Genomic DNA, 14,426 nt, shown 5'->3' on the forward strand with positions numbered 1-14,426 from the left:
ATAAACAATGCATGGACTTTCTTGACATACAGTACAGCAAAAATACACTCTGTGCATCAGCATGCCTTTTAACACTGCATGCCTGGGAATATTCTGCACTAATGAGAACGAACACAACTGGATGTTGACAGAGTGAGGAACTAAATTGATAAGCTATTCTTACTTAATGACAGCAACTGACAGCTCCCACTGTCTCCGTTCAGAAGCACCCTCCAAGGAACTGAAAGAGCAAGCAGCAGAAGGCCAACAACCAGACCTAAAATCTTCAAATTTTCTCAGGCAGACACAGATCTGTTATGCCAAAAGCTACAGTATAATAAGTAAAGCAGCTGTTGTCTGTGTGCATTTCCTGAAATACATTTAAAGATTCTCCAATCCTTCCTGGATTACTAGATCCATATTTGCATGATGACATGATTAGTCTAATTACAAAATATACCTACAAGGCCCAGAAGCATACTCTCACAAGCAGATGATAATAATAATAATAATAATAATAATAAAAATAATAATAATAATTGCTTACACTTATATAGCGCTTTTCTGGACACTCCAATCAAAGCGCTTTACAGGTAATGGGGATCCACCACCACCAATGTGCAGCATCCACCTGGATGCTGATTCATAACTCTCACCACACATCAGCTCTCAGTGGGAGGAGAGAAGAGTAATGAAGCCAATTTATAGAGGGGGATTATTAGGAGACCATGATTGGTAAGGGCCAATGGGAAATCTGGCCATGATGCTGGGGTTACACCCCTACTCTTCCAGAAACACCCTGGGATTTTTAATGAGCACAGAGAGTCAGGACCTCGGTTTTACATCTCATCCGAAGGACGGCGCCTGTTTACAGTATAGTGTCCCCATCACTATACTGGGGCATTAGGACCCACATGGACTGCAGGATGAGCGCCCCCTGCTGGCCCCACTAACACCTCTTCCAGCAGCAACCTTAGTTTTTCCCAGGAGGTCTCCCATCCAGGTACTGACCAGGATCACACCTGCTGAGCTTCAGTGGGCTGCCAGCTGTGAGTTGCAGAGTGATATGGCTGCTGGCTACCATAGATACCAAGAAGGATCATTATATATACCAAGAAGTTTACATTATACTGTCTGTAATCATAACTCTCACAGTCTAATTCCTATGTGAGTTACAAGCCTACTGAGACCTCGAACTCTGTTACCTCGTTCACTGCCAAATTAAATTTGCACTTTAATAATAATGCATGGCCGTGGTAGCATCTATCTGCATGAAGTGAAAAGAAAGTGCTATCAATTAGCTTTTAAAAAGGTGGCCTCCTTCTTTCAGATGATCCACATGATGTAAAATAAACACCTTTCATCTTGTATTTCCACAGCTTTCATCTGTTTGAAATACAATCATCACAGATTAATTCAGAATTGGGTTTAATATACTACAGTAGAATATTCATAACATTTTCAAAGGCTGAGTTTGCTTACATAGTTATTTCAAAATCAATCCAAATGGTGCTTACACTAGTTGTTATGAAACAGAGTGGGATAAATATATATTTATATTTCAGATTTTGTCTTTGTCACACATAGTAATGAGATACTGCAGAACTCATATTCAGACTGCTTGATAATGTTTTCATTGTCACAACATGCACAGTATTTACTGAATTCTTGCAAAATAATCTATATTACTTCACTTGAAAATTGAGCTCCCAGAATTATGATAAGCTGCTATAACGTTTATATACTACACAGACCTCAATATTGGGCAGTTTCTCCAGATGACCTTTGATGTAACTGATGGGTGCACTTTTTATTACTATTTATTACTTACTAATTGCTGCTATAAAAGTAGTACAATAAGGAAAAAAATTAAAATAAGACAATTGCTGAACTGAGTACAGTATAGATACCTGTATGCTTCTCTACATATTTTTAATTGTTTTCAGAAACCCCTATGAGCAAATAAAGAGGTGAGGATTAATATTTAGTACCAACACCGTTTGACCACACTAGGATTCTTCAATTCATCCATATGAATCCATCCACTGCAGAAATACAGCTCCAACCCCACAGTTTGAAGTAGCAAATGCTGTGATTTGAAAGCCAAGAGAACGCACTTATACCAATACACAGAGTCATCTCTAGTCCCACCATTATTTTTTTATTTCAAAGCTATCAGGCATGATAAGTTACTTCGGCCTGTTTTATTTGGAATTTTCCAACCACTTTGAGAGTTTTATTAACATATCTGAAATGCACAATTAGGTTTTCTATATCTACTAAGCACAGCAACATCCTCTCTCCTCTCTGCATCACTGCATTTCAGGAGTGCAATTTTACAATCCTTTAATAATGTGCTTAACTGATAACAACAAGGGCTTTACCTTATCGTGACCTCAGCTCCATTGACTATCTTTATGTAAGCAAGTCCTGGGGGTCACTTTAAAATTCTAGATGGAACTTTACTGTATGTAAAGGCCAAACAGCTACTGATGAAAATAAAATCAAGGGTCCCATTCTCTACTGTGGGGAATCCAATGTTCTATTGTGGCAGATACTTTGGTCAAAATGAAACTTCTTTGTTTTGTATTTTACATATTTTTTATTCAAACAAATTAATTGAAATGTAATTTCTGCACCTGGCTCTTAAATTTCATTTCGCATATGCAAACAACACTTTCTAAAGTCTCTTAATATTTAGTACACAGACAGCAGTAAAAATACACCTGACGGATGTGTCATACATTTTAAAAACAAAGTCTTTAACAAAGTTTCAGCTAAGCTTTCAGGCTGGTAAACACAGAGGTTTAGGTGGATTTTCTGGTTTACTCTAGTTAATTAACTTCTTGGTAAATCATCAGTCTTTTGTGCTAATAGCAGCATAAGAAGCCACAGGAGAGGTAGGAAGAACAGAAAAGAGAGAGGACACAAGGAAGGGAGAGTAACAGATTGACAAACCAATCTGCTATCTTGCTGTCCTCTCTTGTAGGAAAGTCTGTTTTCCTTTCTCAGGCTGTAAGTGTTGTCTACTGGTTTGGTGATGCATTTTCAGACTCGACAGATGGATTCCCACTGACCGTTGGGCATCCAGGTCATAGGAAGAGAGCGTCGTATTCTTTTATTTAGCTTACTAGAGCTAGAGAGAATGTTATATAACATTTTGTGTTGGGTGGCATTGTGGCACAGTGCTGTCTCACAACCCTGGGGTCCTGAGCTCAATTCTGGACTTGGGATTCTTCCTGCATGGACAGAACTCTGAACTGGGTGAAGTTAGAGGACTGATGTTAGAAGTTAGAAGACTGATGGATGCATAGTTTTGTGTTATGGTTATTGTTAATCTTTGTCCTGTTTTGCCTCTCATTTATTACTCTTTTGACAGAGCAGCGCTAGAGAATAAAGAACTCAAATAAATAGAAATTGGGGGTTATTATTTATTTGAAATATTATTTCCCACTTTCTATTCTCTTATCTCCAAGTTGTAACAGTATAGGTGGACCTGTTGGCATTCAGTTTGTACTATTAGCCGACTACAGAACGTTGGGTTTACTTTCAAGCTGTCATATTGTTTCCCCAAAATAGGTGGGGTGTTTTGTAGCTGCTTAAGAATTCTTTGTATTTACTCAACAAAAAATCCTTATTTCCTCTTCATTTCTAAACATGCTGATGACTGACATTGCGTGACTCCACCTTCTCAGGAACAGTGTCAATATTCATGAAAGACAACAGCATTTTCTATGACAAGTCTTCCAGAGTAACAGTCTTCCATTGTGATATTGTAGCTTATTCGAATCCACCATCACAAGTTTTGAAACCATGATGAACAAGACCTGCTGTATGTGCTGGTTTAAGATGCAGAAGTGTGATGATGCCAAACAGCCATTCCCCTCTACCTTGCTTTCCTGTTCCTCCAGCTGTTAGAGCACAATTTCCATCTCTCTCTACCACATGACTTCTGACAACTCTTTCTCCAGCAACTTCAGCTCCCAACAATACACACAGACTCACCTCACTCAGACTCACGCACAGATATAGACTCACACACACAGGCACAGACTGTAACACTCACACTCACACTCACTCAATTCAATTAACCATGCGCTGACAAACGTACTTAGGTGAGTATGTAGTTATGTGCTTTCTGTAACTGTCTTGACATCTAAAACTAACAAACAAATATATACCATAACAAGATAATTTACATAAACTGTCAATTCTGGTTGATTCCCACAATATAGGTCCTTTACTATACAGTGGATGTGCCTTTATTGGACAGGTTGCAAACACTGCTGTACAATAAGATATTCCCTGAATAACTGCATTCTGATTGAAGTCCACATGGTGGAAGTTGTACATCACAAAGCACTGCAGTAATTGTATCAAGCCCAGGACAGCAATGCTTGATGATTACAACAATCAACTGAAGAGCTGTACCTCCACTGATGTCTTTTTCAAAGGACAGATTCGGATCAGGCACAGAGGCAAATGGACGCCATCTCGAGCCAATGAATTTCAACAGCAGGCATTCACTCCAAACTACTATAAAATATTCTACGCCATGAATCTGAAATCTCCAAGCCTGCAGTACATTCTTCACATAATACTGCGAGTCAAAGTCGGGTTTGTGAGAAAGAGCATTCATTGCAATTCACTAATTATCTATATTCTAACCGCTTTATACAATTCACTGTCATGGGGGGACCGGATCCCATTCCAGCAAGCAATGGGCGCAAGGCAGGGTTCACCCTAGACAGGACACAGGCCATCACAGGAGCTGACCGATGAAAATGATAAGGGAACACAAAACCTATTTTGCGTTTTTAAATCTTAAAATAATGACACACTCTGTTTTTACATTTTATCAGTCCACTGCATGTAGCCCTTGTTTTTGTATCTGATGGAAGCACATTTAGCAGTAAGTGCAGGCATGGGTCTTTCTGGCTAAGTCTGTAGCAGCTTTGCACACTGGTTTGGTGTGATCTCTGCACGTTCTTCTTGAGCAGATTTGCTCAAGCTCTCTCACTTTGTTTAGGGATCATTGATGAGCAGAACTGTTCAAGTCTGTTTACAGAGGCTCAGGAGGACTCAAATCAGGACTTTGACTGGGTCACTGGAAGACATTCACTTTCTTAATCTTAAGTCACTCCAGAGTAGCTTTGACTTTTGACTTTGACCAAATTTTAGGGCTTAATCAGGCTTTTCTCTAGGACTGACTAGTACGTTGCTCCATCTTTGATCTGATCGATCTCGACAAGCTTCCTATTTATTGCTGAAAGGAAGCAAAACCATCACATGACTTTGCCACTGGCGTGCTTGTCACATTGCAATTCTTGCAAACTCTCGCTCCAGCCTGTGACAAGATCAGAGGTTTGTGACAACATGGCAATAATACAGTACTTTCACAAAGTTCACGATTAGGTGCTTAATTCCGAATTTGTAAAATTGTGAGATACTGTCAATTAATTGATTTTGTAACCGAGATTTAACAACCGGTTTGAGAAATTAGTACTGCAGTTTCCCTTTAAACAAGGAAATGCTCCCTAGTGTAGTGTAAAAAAGACACACTGCTTCTCAGACATCATCCATTATCAACACATTCCTTAACAGCTCTGGTGTTGAGGAGCCCAGGTTCCTCTGATTGCATTTTAATTGAACCGTCAGTAAATTGTCAATTGCTGGCTTAACATGATCTTTAGCTACTGGCTGAACATGCCTACAAAACAGGAGTCTCAAAGTCAATTTAAACCAAACTTGGCCAAGAGTCTTCTGGATTGTATTCCAGCCAAAGTAGCCAATTAAACCATGAAACTCATTATCCTCTCAGCGAGACAACCTCACCTTTTTTTCTCTCATGCTCCTTTACAACCGATTGCGCAACATTTAATGAATTAAAAATACAGTTACCCGTTACACACCATACCTCAGAGCCTTGTTAGAAGTATTATAATTATGCATTTAGTTAATTAAACCAACTATGCAAATAATATGTTGATTAAAAACCAGAAGACACTCCAGGGCCTCCAGGAATTACGTTTGAGACCCCTTGCAATAAAATATACAAAGACTGGCACTCTCGAGTACAAGAGCTAAAAAAACACATTGTTATACAATCTCTGCACATACCCAGTACAAAATGTCTTGGAGACAGACTCTACTTTCATATGCAGAATCTCTGGTCTTTGATATACTCTGCAAAAACCACCTACGATCAGTCAGGTTAAAAATGATATCTAGCAATGTACACTTTTTCTACCACTTGAAGCTCCAAATACAAGATCAAAGCAAACGTTGTAGTCGGGACCTTAAGTCTTTAAATACTATTACAAAAACAGTAAACTACATTTAAGCAGAGTGCAGTCGTCTGGAATCCTCTTCAACCGGGTGCTACTACCACACAGCACCAAACCAGCCTTTGTCAAAGGCTGTTAATCTTATCATGGTCTCTATACTATACCGGTTTTGATGCTGAGAACCCCAGTATTCTTCTTGCTCAGCTGGACAGTGTATCTGGCATTTCTAGTTCAGCCCTCAGATGGTTTACTACTTATTTCCTACAGAGATGGCAATCTGTCTCCATGAGTGTGTTCAGGTCTGTTACTGCATTGGTCTCCTCTGGTGTCGCCAAGGATGGTGTGAATTTCCACCTTAACGCTGACGAGACGTACTGGAAAATCAAACACGACAGGACAGCGGCTGCCTCTTTGTTTACAAACTGCGCTGCTGTCGTTAAACCTCAGATCCTATAATATTTTTTGTATTTATGGAGCAGTGAATAGACTGAGGGCATGTTACTAGGTTCCCTGCATCAACAGCGAAAATTATAATTATGCAGTTAGTTTAATTAAATCAACTTTAATTGTTGTCTAATCGAGGCAACAGGTAGCAATTTCTCTTTCCATGCTCCTAGGCTGTGAATTACTCTTTTCTAGGAGAATAGGAATTAAGCGCGTTTGAGTTCTCAAGTTATGCTTTTTCCCCTGTGCTTTTATTATCCAGTATTTGGATTTTTCATTATTGTAAAAAATCAAGTAAACTGATTAAGTTATGGATTTATTGTAATTCTGCATTTTTCGGGAAGTTATCTGTTTTCTCCATTTTCCTTTTCTTTGCAATTGCTTGTTTCTACATTCGTTACCCACCTCCTGGGGAACCCTGAATAAAGAATATACCTTAATTGTGCTTTAATTACTGCAAACATCTACAGTATAGGTAGCTGCGGTACTACAGTTCACTTCTCAGGTCTAATTGATGTTGTATGTTCTGTTTATTCTCAATTCTGTTTTCGCATAGTTTGTTAATAGATTGACTTCCCAGTTCAGTAAGAACTGCTTTTATAAATTCAGTAAGGTGACTAATAGGAAATGACGTGTAATACTAATTCACACCCTCTGACGTTTTCCTCCTAATCTCACCCCAGAGGTTTTTCAGGAATATAACCCAAAAAAATATCACGACAAGACTGACAGGGCATCTACAGAATGCTTACATATGAAAGGTTAAATAGGTCAAAGTTAAAAGAGGTAAATTTATGAATTAACATTGGGATTAACAAGCAGATTTAGCAGCTGCTCTGGTAAAGCTCACAATAATTCTATGAAATAAACATTCAAGGTAAATGTTTCAAACTTGAACGCTTTGAGAAAGTGAGTTTCTGGACACAGAATCTTAAATCCATCTGAGTGACAGTTGTTTCTCAGGCCTAATGTGATCACCACATTTGTAAATTATCTAGCATAAGATCCTGTCTCGATAGTTACAGTAGGCCTACTTATCCTTAGAGATATACAATCTATTTAAATTACCTAAATTTAAATAACTGAGTAAAACTGGCAACCCACAGAACTTAATAAACTTCTGTACATCAGCTCTACAGCTAGAGTGTTAAAAATGTTGGTCTACTCGGCAGAACTGTTTTTATATCAATTATGTTGCATTATGTCTTTAGAAAGTAGGCCTATAGTACAAACAAACATACAATTATTTTGTACAACATTTATGCACATTCTAAAAATCTTTTAACAGTTCACTTTTGTGAAACACATTTGTATATTTAATTAGTGACAGTGTATTTTCTCTTACTAGTTCTACTGAATATTCTGAATATTCAGTTTCACAAAGGCAGAAACTTTGATTATAATTTGCGTGAGATAGAATTACACCAAAACCACGGATGGTTTTCTGATAGTGATGAAAAGGCAGACTCCTTCGTTTTTAACATAAAGCAGCTGAACTCAAAGCAGTAAATGCAGCATAAAGGAAAAAACTAAGAAAACCTGTCTGTCTATGGAAGGTAAATGAATTGCACTAAATAAAAATAAGGCTTGAACAGATATACTGATATACTGTTGGATAGTTACTGGCTTGCAAACAAGGCTTCCTTCTGAAAAGGAACGAGGAATGATAGCACTTTTTTAAAAGCTCAGACTAAATCTTACACACCCAAAGAGTCTCAACAGCCCAAATTGCACAGTACAGCACACCATGAATTCTGTGCTTTAGCACCTGCAGTGACTCTGTACCTAGATCTCCATAACTCTGAGACCAGCACATAACACTGAGTTGTGTACTGGGAGAGAGAAGACACTGAACTACTTGTCTGACCATCAGCCAGCCCAAGAAGACCCCTGCCCCCCAGCCCCCAACACACACCAGGTGGAGCAGTCGTGAGGCCAGTGAGGTGATGAAGAGCTACATGTATGTGAGGAATGGAGGCTGGGAGAGGGGTGTTTCTTACCCACATTAAGTACTTTGTGAAGTGTTTGTTCTACTAGTAGTTCAACTAGATCCATGTATGAGGAGCTTCTCCAATAGTGAATGAGTGGAAATTTACAGGTAATATTTCCATCGATCCAGGTCTAGTAAAACACTTCCTGTATGTTTGCTGTAGTCTTTGAGATATATATTCCAGATATTGCTCAAAACAGCAACCAACAAGGACTACAGCTGCAACCTTAATGTGCTTAGTGACTGTCATACACAGGGGTATACAGATCTCCAGTGTAACAGGTTGGCATTGTAAATTTTGCATACATGTTTTTCATTTAACATGAACAGATTTCACTTGAGTATACATATCTTCACTTCACGGTAAAACCGTTTTCTCTTCTGCACCTCAGTTTGAGACATCTTTTTCACTTTTCCTATCATGGCATCTACTTTCACATGTTCTCTTGGGTTTCTATTAGACTACTGAGATAACTATGGAAGGTGTTCTATTTTGATATTAGAAAAACCTCTAAAATGTCAGCCACTGTCCTGATAATAATTGCTCACACTTATATAGTGATTTTCTGGAGACTCCACTGAGCCTCATTGGGCTGCCAGCTGTGAGCTTCAGGGTGATATAGCTGTGGGCTATATACCAATTCCCTTCCACAACACCCCTCAACAAGTTACTAATTTCCAAACTAGTGCTTATTCATTCAATTGCATTGATAAAATAAGGTAACACATATGAATTATTACCTCTATGATATATATATAGATTATTTTCATAAGGGAGCTCAACAGTAAGTCACAGGGGCATAAATATGGTATTGTGGAAACTAGTTCTTCTTAATAGAAAAAAAGTGGGATAGATAAATAATATATTGCACATTTCCAGCACTACAATATTACTACTGAACTTAAGCACACTGTGGAAAGTATTAGAGTAATTGCTGGTATCTGTTGACTTAGCCTTTCCAAAAAGGTACGTGAAGACAAAATAATGCCGACTTGCTTTAACAGCTGCAGCAACTAATTTCCTTCTACAAGGTGTCAAGAGTAGAAGTAATCACATGACTGACACTCCCAAGTGTGGAACCAACTCTTGGCACATATGGAAGGTTAGAGATGCTCACAAACAGATAATGAAACGGGACAACCACTCAAAGTGCGAAACAAACTTCTTTCTGAGCCTGTGTATTGCACATAAGAGCTGGGAAACAGTCACACTGTTCAGTGGGGCAGAGCCGGAGTGTGTTGCTGAACTTGTTGAGCTCAATAAAACCCGAACCTGCACCAGGCCACCTCCTGCTCTTCTGACTCAGTACTTCCCACAACAAAGAGAGAAGTTTAGATACTAAACCTGACCAGGAAAACCTTCTTTTATTCAACTTCCTTCTTACAGACATTGCACTTTCTGTACCTCTGTTTTGAAGTACAGTACAGACAACTGTACTGGATCATTCATTCTCCTGTTACCAGCTCATTCGCCTGTTTTTTCAGGTTTAATAAATATCTGTCAGATGCTGCACAGCTGCCATCATTCCATTTGTATAAAGCTTTGTTGAACTGAAGGTCCAAGATTTAAATCTTCAGTATTTAATTTCAGTATTTTTTTCTCAACAGTAACAGAAGAGAAAACAGTAAGTTAGCTCCTCTTCACCACGTCTCTCATACTGTATGAACATATGAATATGCACCAAGCATCTAAAGTTATTATATGTAGAAAGTTATTATCCGATTTCTTTCTAATAGGTAACGAAGCTCGATACAGCTTAATTGGAACCAACTGTGCTTCTCTCTCTAAAGATTCATCTTTTTCTGTTATGTCATACCAGCTATCTCAGAATGTGTAACACTTTCTAACTTTTAAGCGACGGGCTGCCATGGATTTATTTATTGTTGAATACAAACCCTTAAATACTCTACGTAGGAGTTTACAAAGCAAACCACAGGCAGTAGATTTGACTCCGATACTTCAGCACTCAGATAATTTCACTGTGTAAGGTCCTGTAAGAGAACAGGGTGGAAAGTCCAGATTCTTGCGGTGTTGCGCAGCATTTACAATAACTATTTTAAGTCTGTTCTAAAGCCCAGACATCTAAATCAATTCGTTGTTACTGACATTTGTATTGTTCGAAATTGTGTGGTTTTCGCCACCGTGAATAGAGTAAAACATACGCAGCACGCAAGAAACTGTCTACTGCACAAGTAAACACCTTCATCTTTGGAGCATTTGTATGGGGTTTGACAAACAGTAAATAGATGCATCACTTCTGCCCCTTTTTTAAAGCTGATAACCAAAGACCAAGCAAAATATCAAGTGTGTTTACAAAGTAATGATTTCCCAGCTTGTCTCTCTGATTTAATTGAAACATTCATCCGGTAGAAACAGAGAGAGAGAGAAAAGATGTTGGCAAGTCCCCTCGCCTGTTTTCACCGTAACACCAGGGCGTCGATCTGAACTACACTCAACACGTACAGTACATGCTCGCAGTCAGATTGCAGTCATGAATCACTGCTTTGGGGGGCAGATAACACAAAGCTGAAATACCGCACAGGAGAACGGGGCAGCCGGTGGACCCCAGCGCACGTCTCCCCTCGTCGCCTCCGCAGCAGCCCGGTTACCTGGGAGCTGAGGTATCGCTGCAGACAGTCCCCGCACACAGCCCGCCTGCAGCAGGAAAGCGGCTCGATGTGCTTGTCGTCCAGACAGATGCGGCAGGTCAGGACCACGGAGAGCCCGCGGTCCCCGGCGTGCGGGTCCGCCGAGGTCCTGGAGTCGATCACGCCGGACACGGTGAAGGGCTCCGCGGCGGAGCGACGCGGGTCCGGCCCCGGGTCCATCTGCGGGGGCCGGTCCCTCTCCGGCGGGGCGGGGACGCCCGGCTCCACCGGCGGGGTCGTCCGCCCCCCACCTAGGCTGAGCCGCGCCCCCAGGCTCTCCGGGGGTCCCCAGCAGTCGCCGCTTTCCACGCAGTAGACCGTGCAGTAAACATGCCCCCCCTGCAGACCGTGGCCCTCGGACCGGGCTAACCCCACCTCGTCCGGGTCGGGCGACGCAAACCCCGGCGTGTCTTCTGCTTTGCCCGGCTCCTCTCCGGCGACGCGACGGGTTTGAATTTCTCGTCCGGGGCTCCTTCCTCGATCCCCGCTGTCCGTCCCCCGCTGCAAAACGACCCCGACGACTGATCCGACGACACGATCCCGCTGGTCATCTGATGAATTGTTGTTGATGTTAGCCAGGGGTGCAGGCACTCCCAAATTTCGCCTTAGGATATCCACCGCGCTCGGCTTTCTGTTGGTGTCCCGGTCACTGCTATCCTCACTGCCCCCTACTTCTGACCTGCACTTACGCGAGCCCAAAACATCGCTGGCTTTAATAACTTTCCTCTCTCGGCTGGCAAAATCTGTATCCCGGATTCCCACTCCGTCGATTACTCCTTCTGATAAATCACCAAGGACGTCCGGGTCCAGTCCCGTGAGAAAACCCCGCATTTCTTTGTCGGCAACGTTTACAGAGATTTGTTCATCTTCCATTCCTGAGGTATAACTTCCCATTCGCGTTCAGGTTTTTCTTTTTTTTTTAACTCCAGTGATGTGCATGCAATCAAACAGAGCCCTACTGTAACTTCTGCTTCCGGGTCTCTTGTTAAATGGAAATAAACCCTCGGGAGGTTTTTCAGACTTTATTCTGTGCCTTTGAAAAACGCTAGTCCGCTTAGTTTTACTGTATAACCGTCTGTCACGGCCTCGTTTCATGTGCAAACACAGATCATCCTTGAAATTCGTGCACTTTCCCTTTTTTAAACCCAATAGTTTTTTTTACGCTATGCAATCTCAGGAGTTCCCTGAGAGACAGCCATCCCACACTCAGTTTACACACTGCTTTCGCATTTGCAAAGGTCTGTCCCAGCTGGTTCTGTATTTGTAGTATAAGCGCATTTGGAAAAACACCGGTTCATGGGTAGGTACTTTGTACGCGACACAGCAGGGATTGTTTAGTTTTGAAGTATTGTTAGTGGAGGCGTTGTTGTGGGTGCTGTAGCAGAAATAGTTAATCGTTTATATTAAAAAAAAGTGCTTATTCCCGCATTGTTGCCAGTCTCTGGCCTGAAAAGTAAAGGCTGATTTCAAACATCACCGCTTGCAGATTTCTCTCCAAGCTGCAACAAGGGACTCGGCATGTTCCCAGAGAAAGTCAATCTTAGTTTTTTTAGGCACCAGTATCCAGACGACACATTAGGCATATTAAAAAGGATCACAGTGAGCACTGTGCACCCTCTGAGTTCCTTTTACAGCGTGGAGGAAACTACTGCACGTCATTTTCTGTCCTTGTTTACATGTAAAGTGCTTTTCTAATGAGCTATGTTATATAAAAAAAACAAAGTAAGTTTAGGAGTGTTGATTATTCAGAGGTGCGGTTCTAATAACCAGATAAACAGGAAAAACCTGACCCACCAGGCTTCCTTCGTGTCTGGTGTTGCTGGCCACTAGAGGCTGCTGAGCACGTATTGGAGGTTGATTTCACCTCACCCTGCTTTCAATAACCTCTAATCCAGCTCAGGGTTATGGTGACCCAAAGCCTATCCCTGCCATCGTCTTTGTCCCCAATGTCAGATATCCCAAGGTGATAGGTATAATATGAGGCATCTGAGTTCATTACTGTCTGGCACAGCTCTGATAAAATAGTAATAAATCAGAGGCTAATTAGGACAAACAAACGTTTTATTAACAATAACAATAATACAAAACTATCCATCCATTTTCTAACTGCTTCACCCAGTTCAGAGTTGTGGGTTGTCGTTACCGGCGCAAGGCAGGGCACAACCTGGCCAGGACGCCAGTCCATCACTGGGCACACGCAGACACAAACACACACCCAGAGACACAGACACAGAAACACACACAGACAGAGCCACCAACACAGCCAAAGTCAGAGACACACCCACAGACACAGACACACCAGGACCGATGTTCCCAGAAGCCAGTTACCCCAACAGTATGTCTATGCACTTTAGGAGGAGACCAGATCATCCAGCAACAAACGATTCACACATGGGGAGAACCTATAAACTCCACACAGTACACACCCCGTTCCTAAATTGAGCCCAGGGCCACAGAGCCTCCCAACACAAAACTAAATGTTACACAACATACTGTACAACATTAAATGTTATGTGCTTTACAAAATAAGGCGTCTCAGAAGCCTACGAACTACCAACCAAGAAAACCCAGAATGCTAACAATGTAACCTGAAACACTACAACCTACAAAGGCCAACAAGAGACATACTGTAAATCTTGTGATCTAAATTAAAGAATACAACCCCAAGCTAAATCTCTCTTCCTATAACTTGGACGACCAAAAGACATTTCAATAGGAATTTATTATTATGGCGTCCAGATGTCGCATGATGTAAATCTGGATCACGACTCACTTTTGTGCTAAAGCAGCCAGTGACAACAAAAGATGAAGCAATACAATCAAAACAGGCTAGCTCCCAGAACATTTATTACAACACCTTGATGACATTGGTTGCAACAGGTTGAAGCTAGTTTTGTGTTACGTAAGCTTTGTTTAAGAGGTATGGTAAGGGTTATAGTTATTTGCATGCTGTTTTTAGTTTTGTGTTGTGGGTGTGCATATGGCCTTTGTTACTTGATTTAATGCAATGGAAAAATGAATCGTAGCAATCTGCTGTATGTGATCTCATCACAGGTATTTCACCTGTGACACAAATT

The 14,426-nt window shown here is 41.0% G+C and overlaps 1 protein-coding gene across 5 annotated transcripts in view; it reads right to left on the bottom strand.

Annotated features, from left to right (window-relative positions):
• rnf217 (ring finger protein 217) overlaps positions 1 to 13,009 on the bottom strand; it is a 39,600-nt gene extending 26,591 nt beyond the window's left edge. For 4 of the 5 annotated variants that reach the window (XM_088626940.1, XM_088626937.1, XM_088626939.1 and 1 more), the window contains exon 1: positions 11,311 to 13,006. In XM_088626940.1, the coding sequence (XP_088483066.1) occupies positions 11,311 to 12,243 (933 nt within the window). In that variant the 5' untranslated portion in view covers positions 12,244 to 13,006. Of the gene's footprint in view, positions 1 to 11,310 lie in introns of all 5 variants that reach the window. The other variant, XM_088626935.1, reaches the window with a different exon arrangement.
• Between the last annotated feature and the right edge of the window lie 1,417 nt (positions 13,010 to 14,426).

This window comes from Lepisosteus platostomus, chromosome 3 (assembly GCF_059453375.1).
Source record: "Lepisosteus platostomus isolate fLepPlt1 chromosome 3, fLepPlt1.hap1, whole genome shotgun sequence".
Lineage (NCBI taxonomy): Eukaryota > Metazoa > Chordata > Actinopteri > Semionotiformes > Lepisosteidae > Lepisosteus > Lepisosteus platostomus.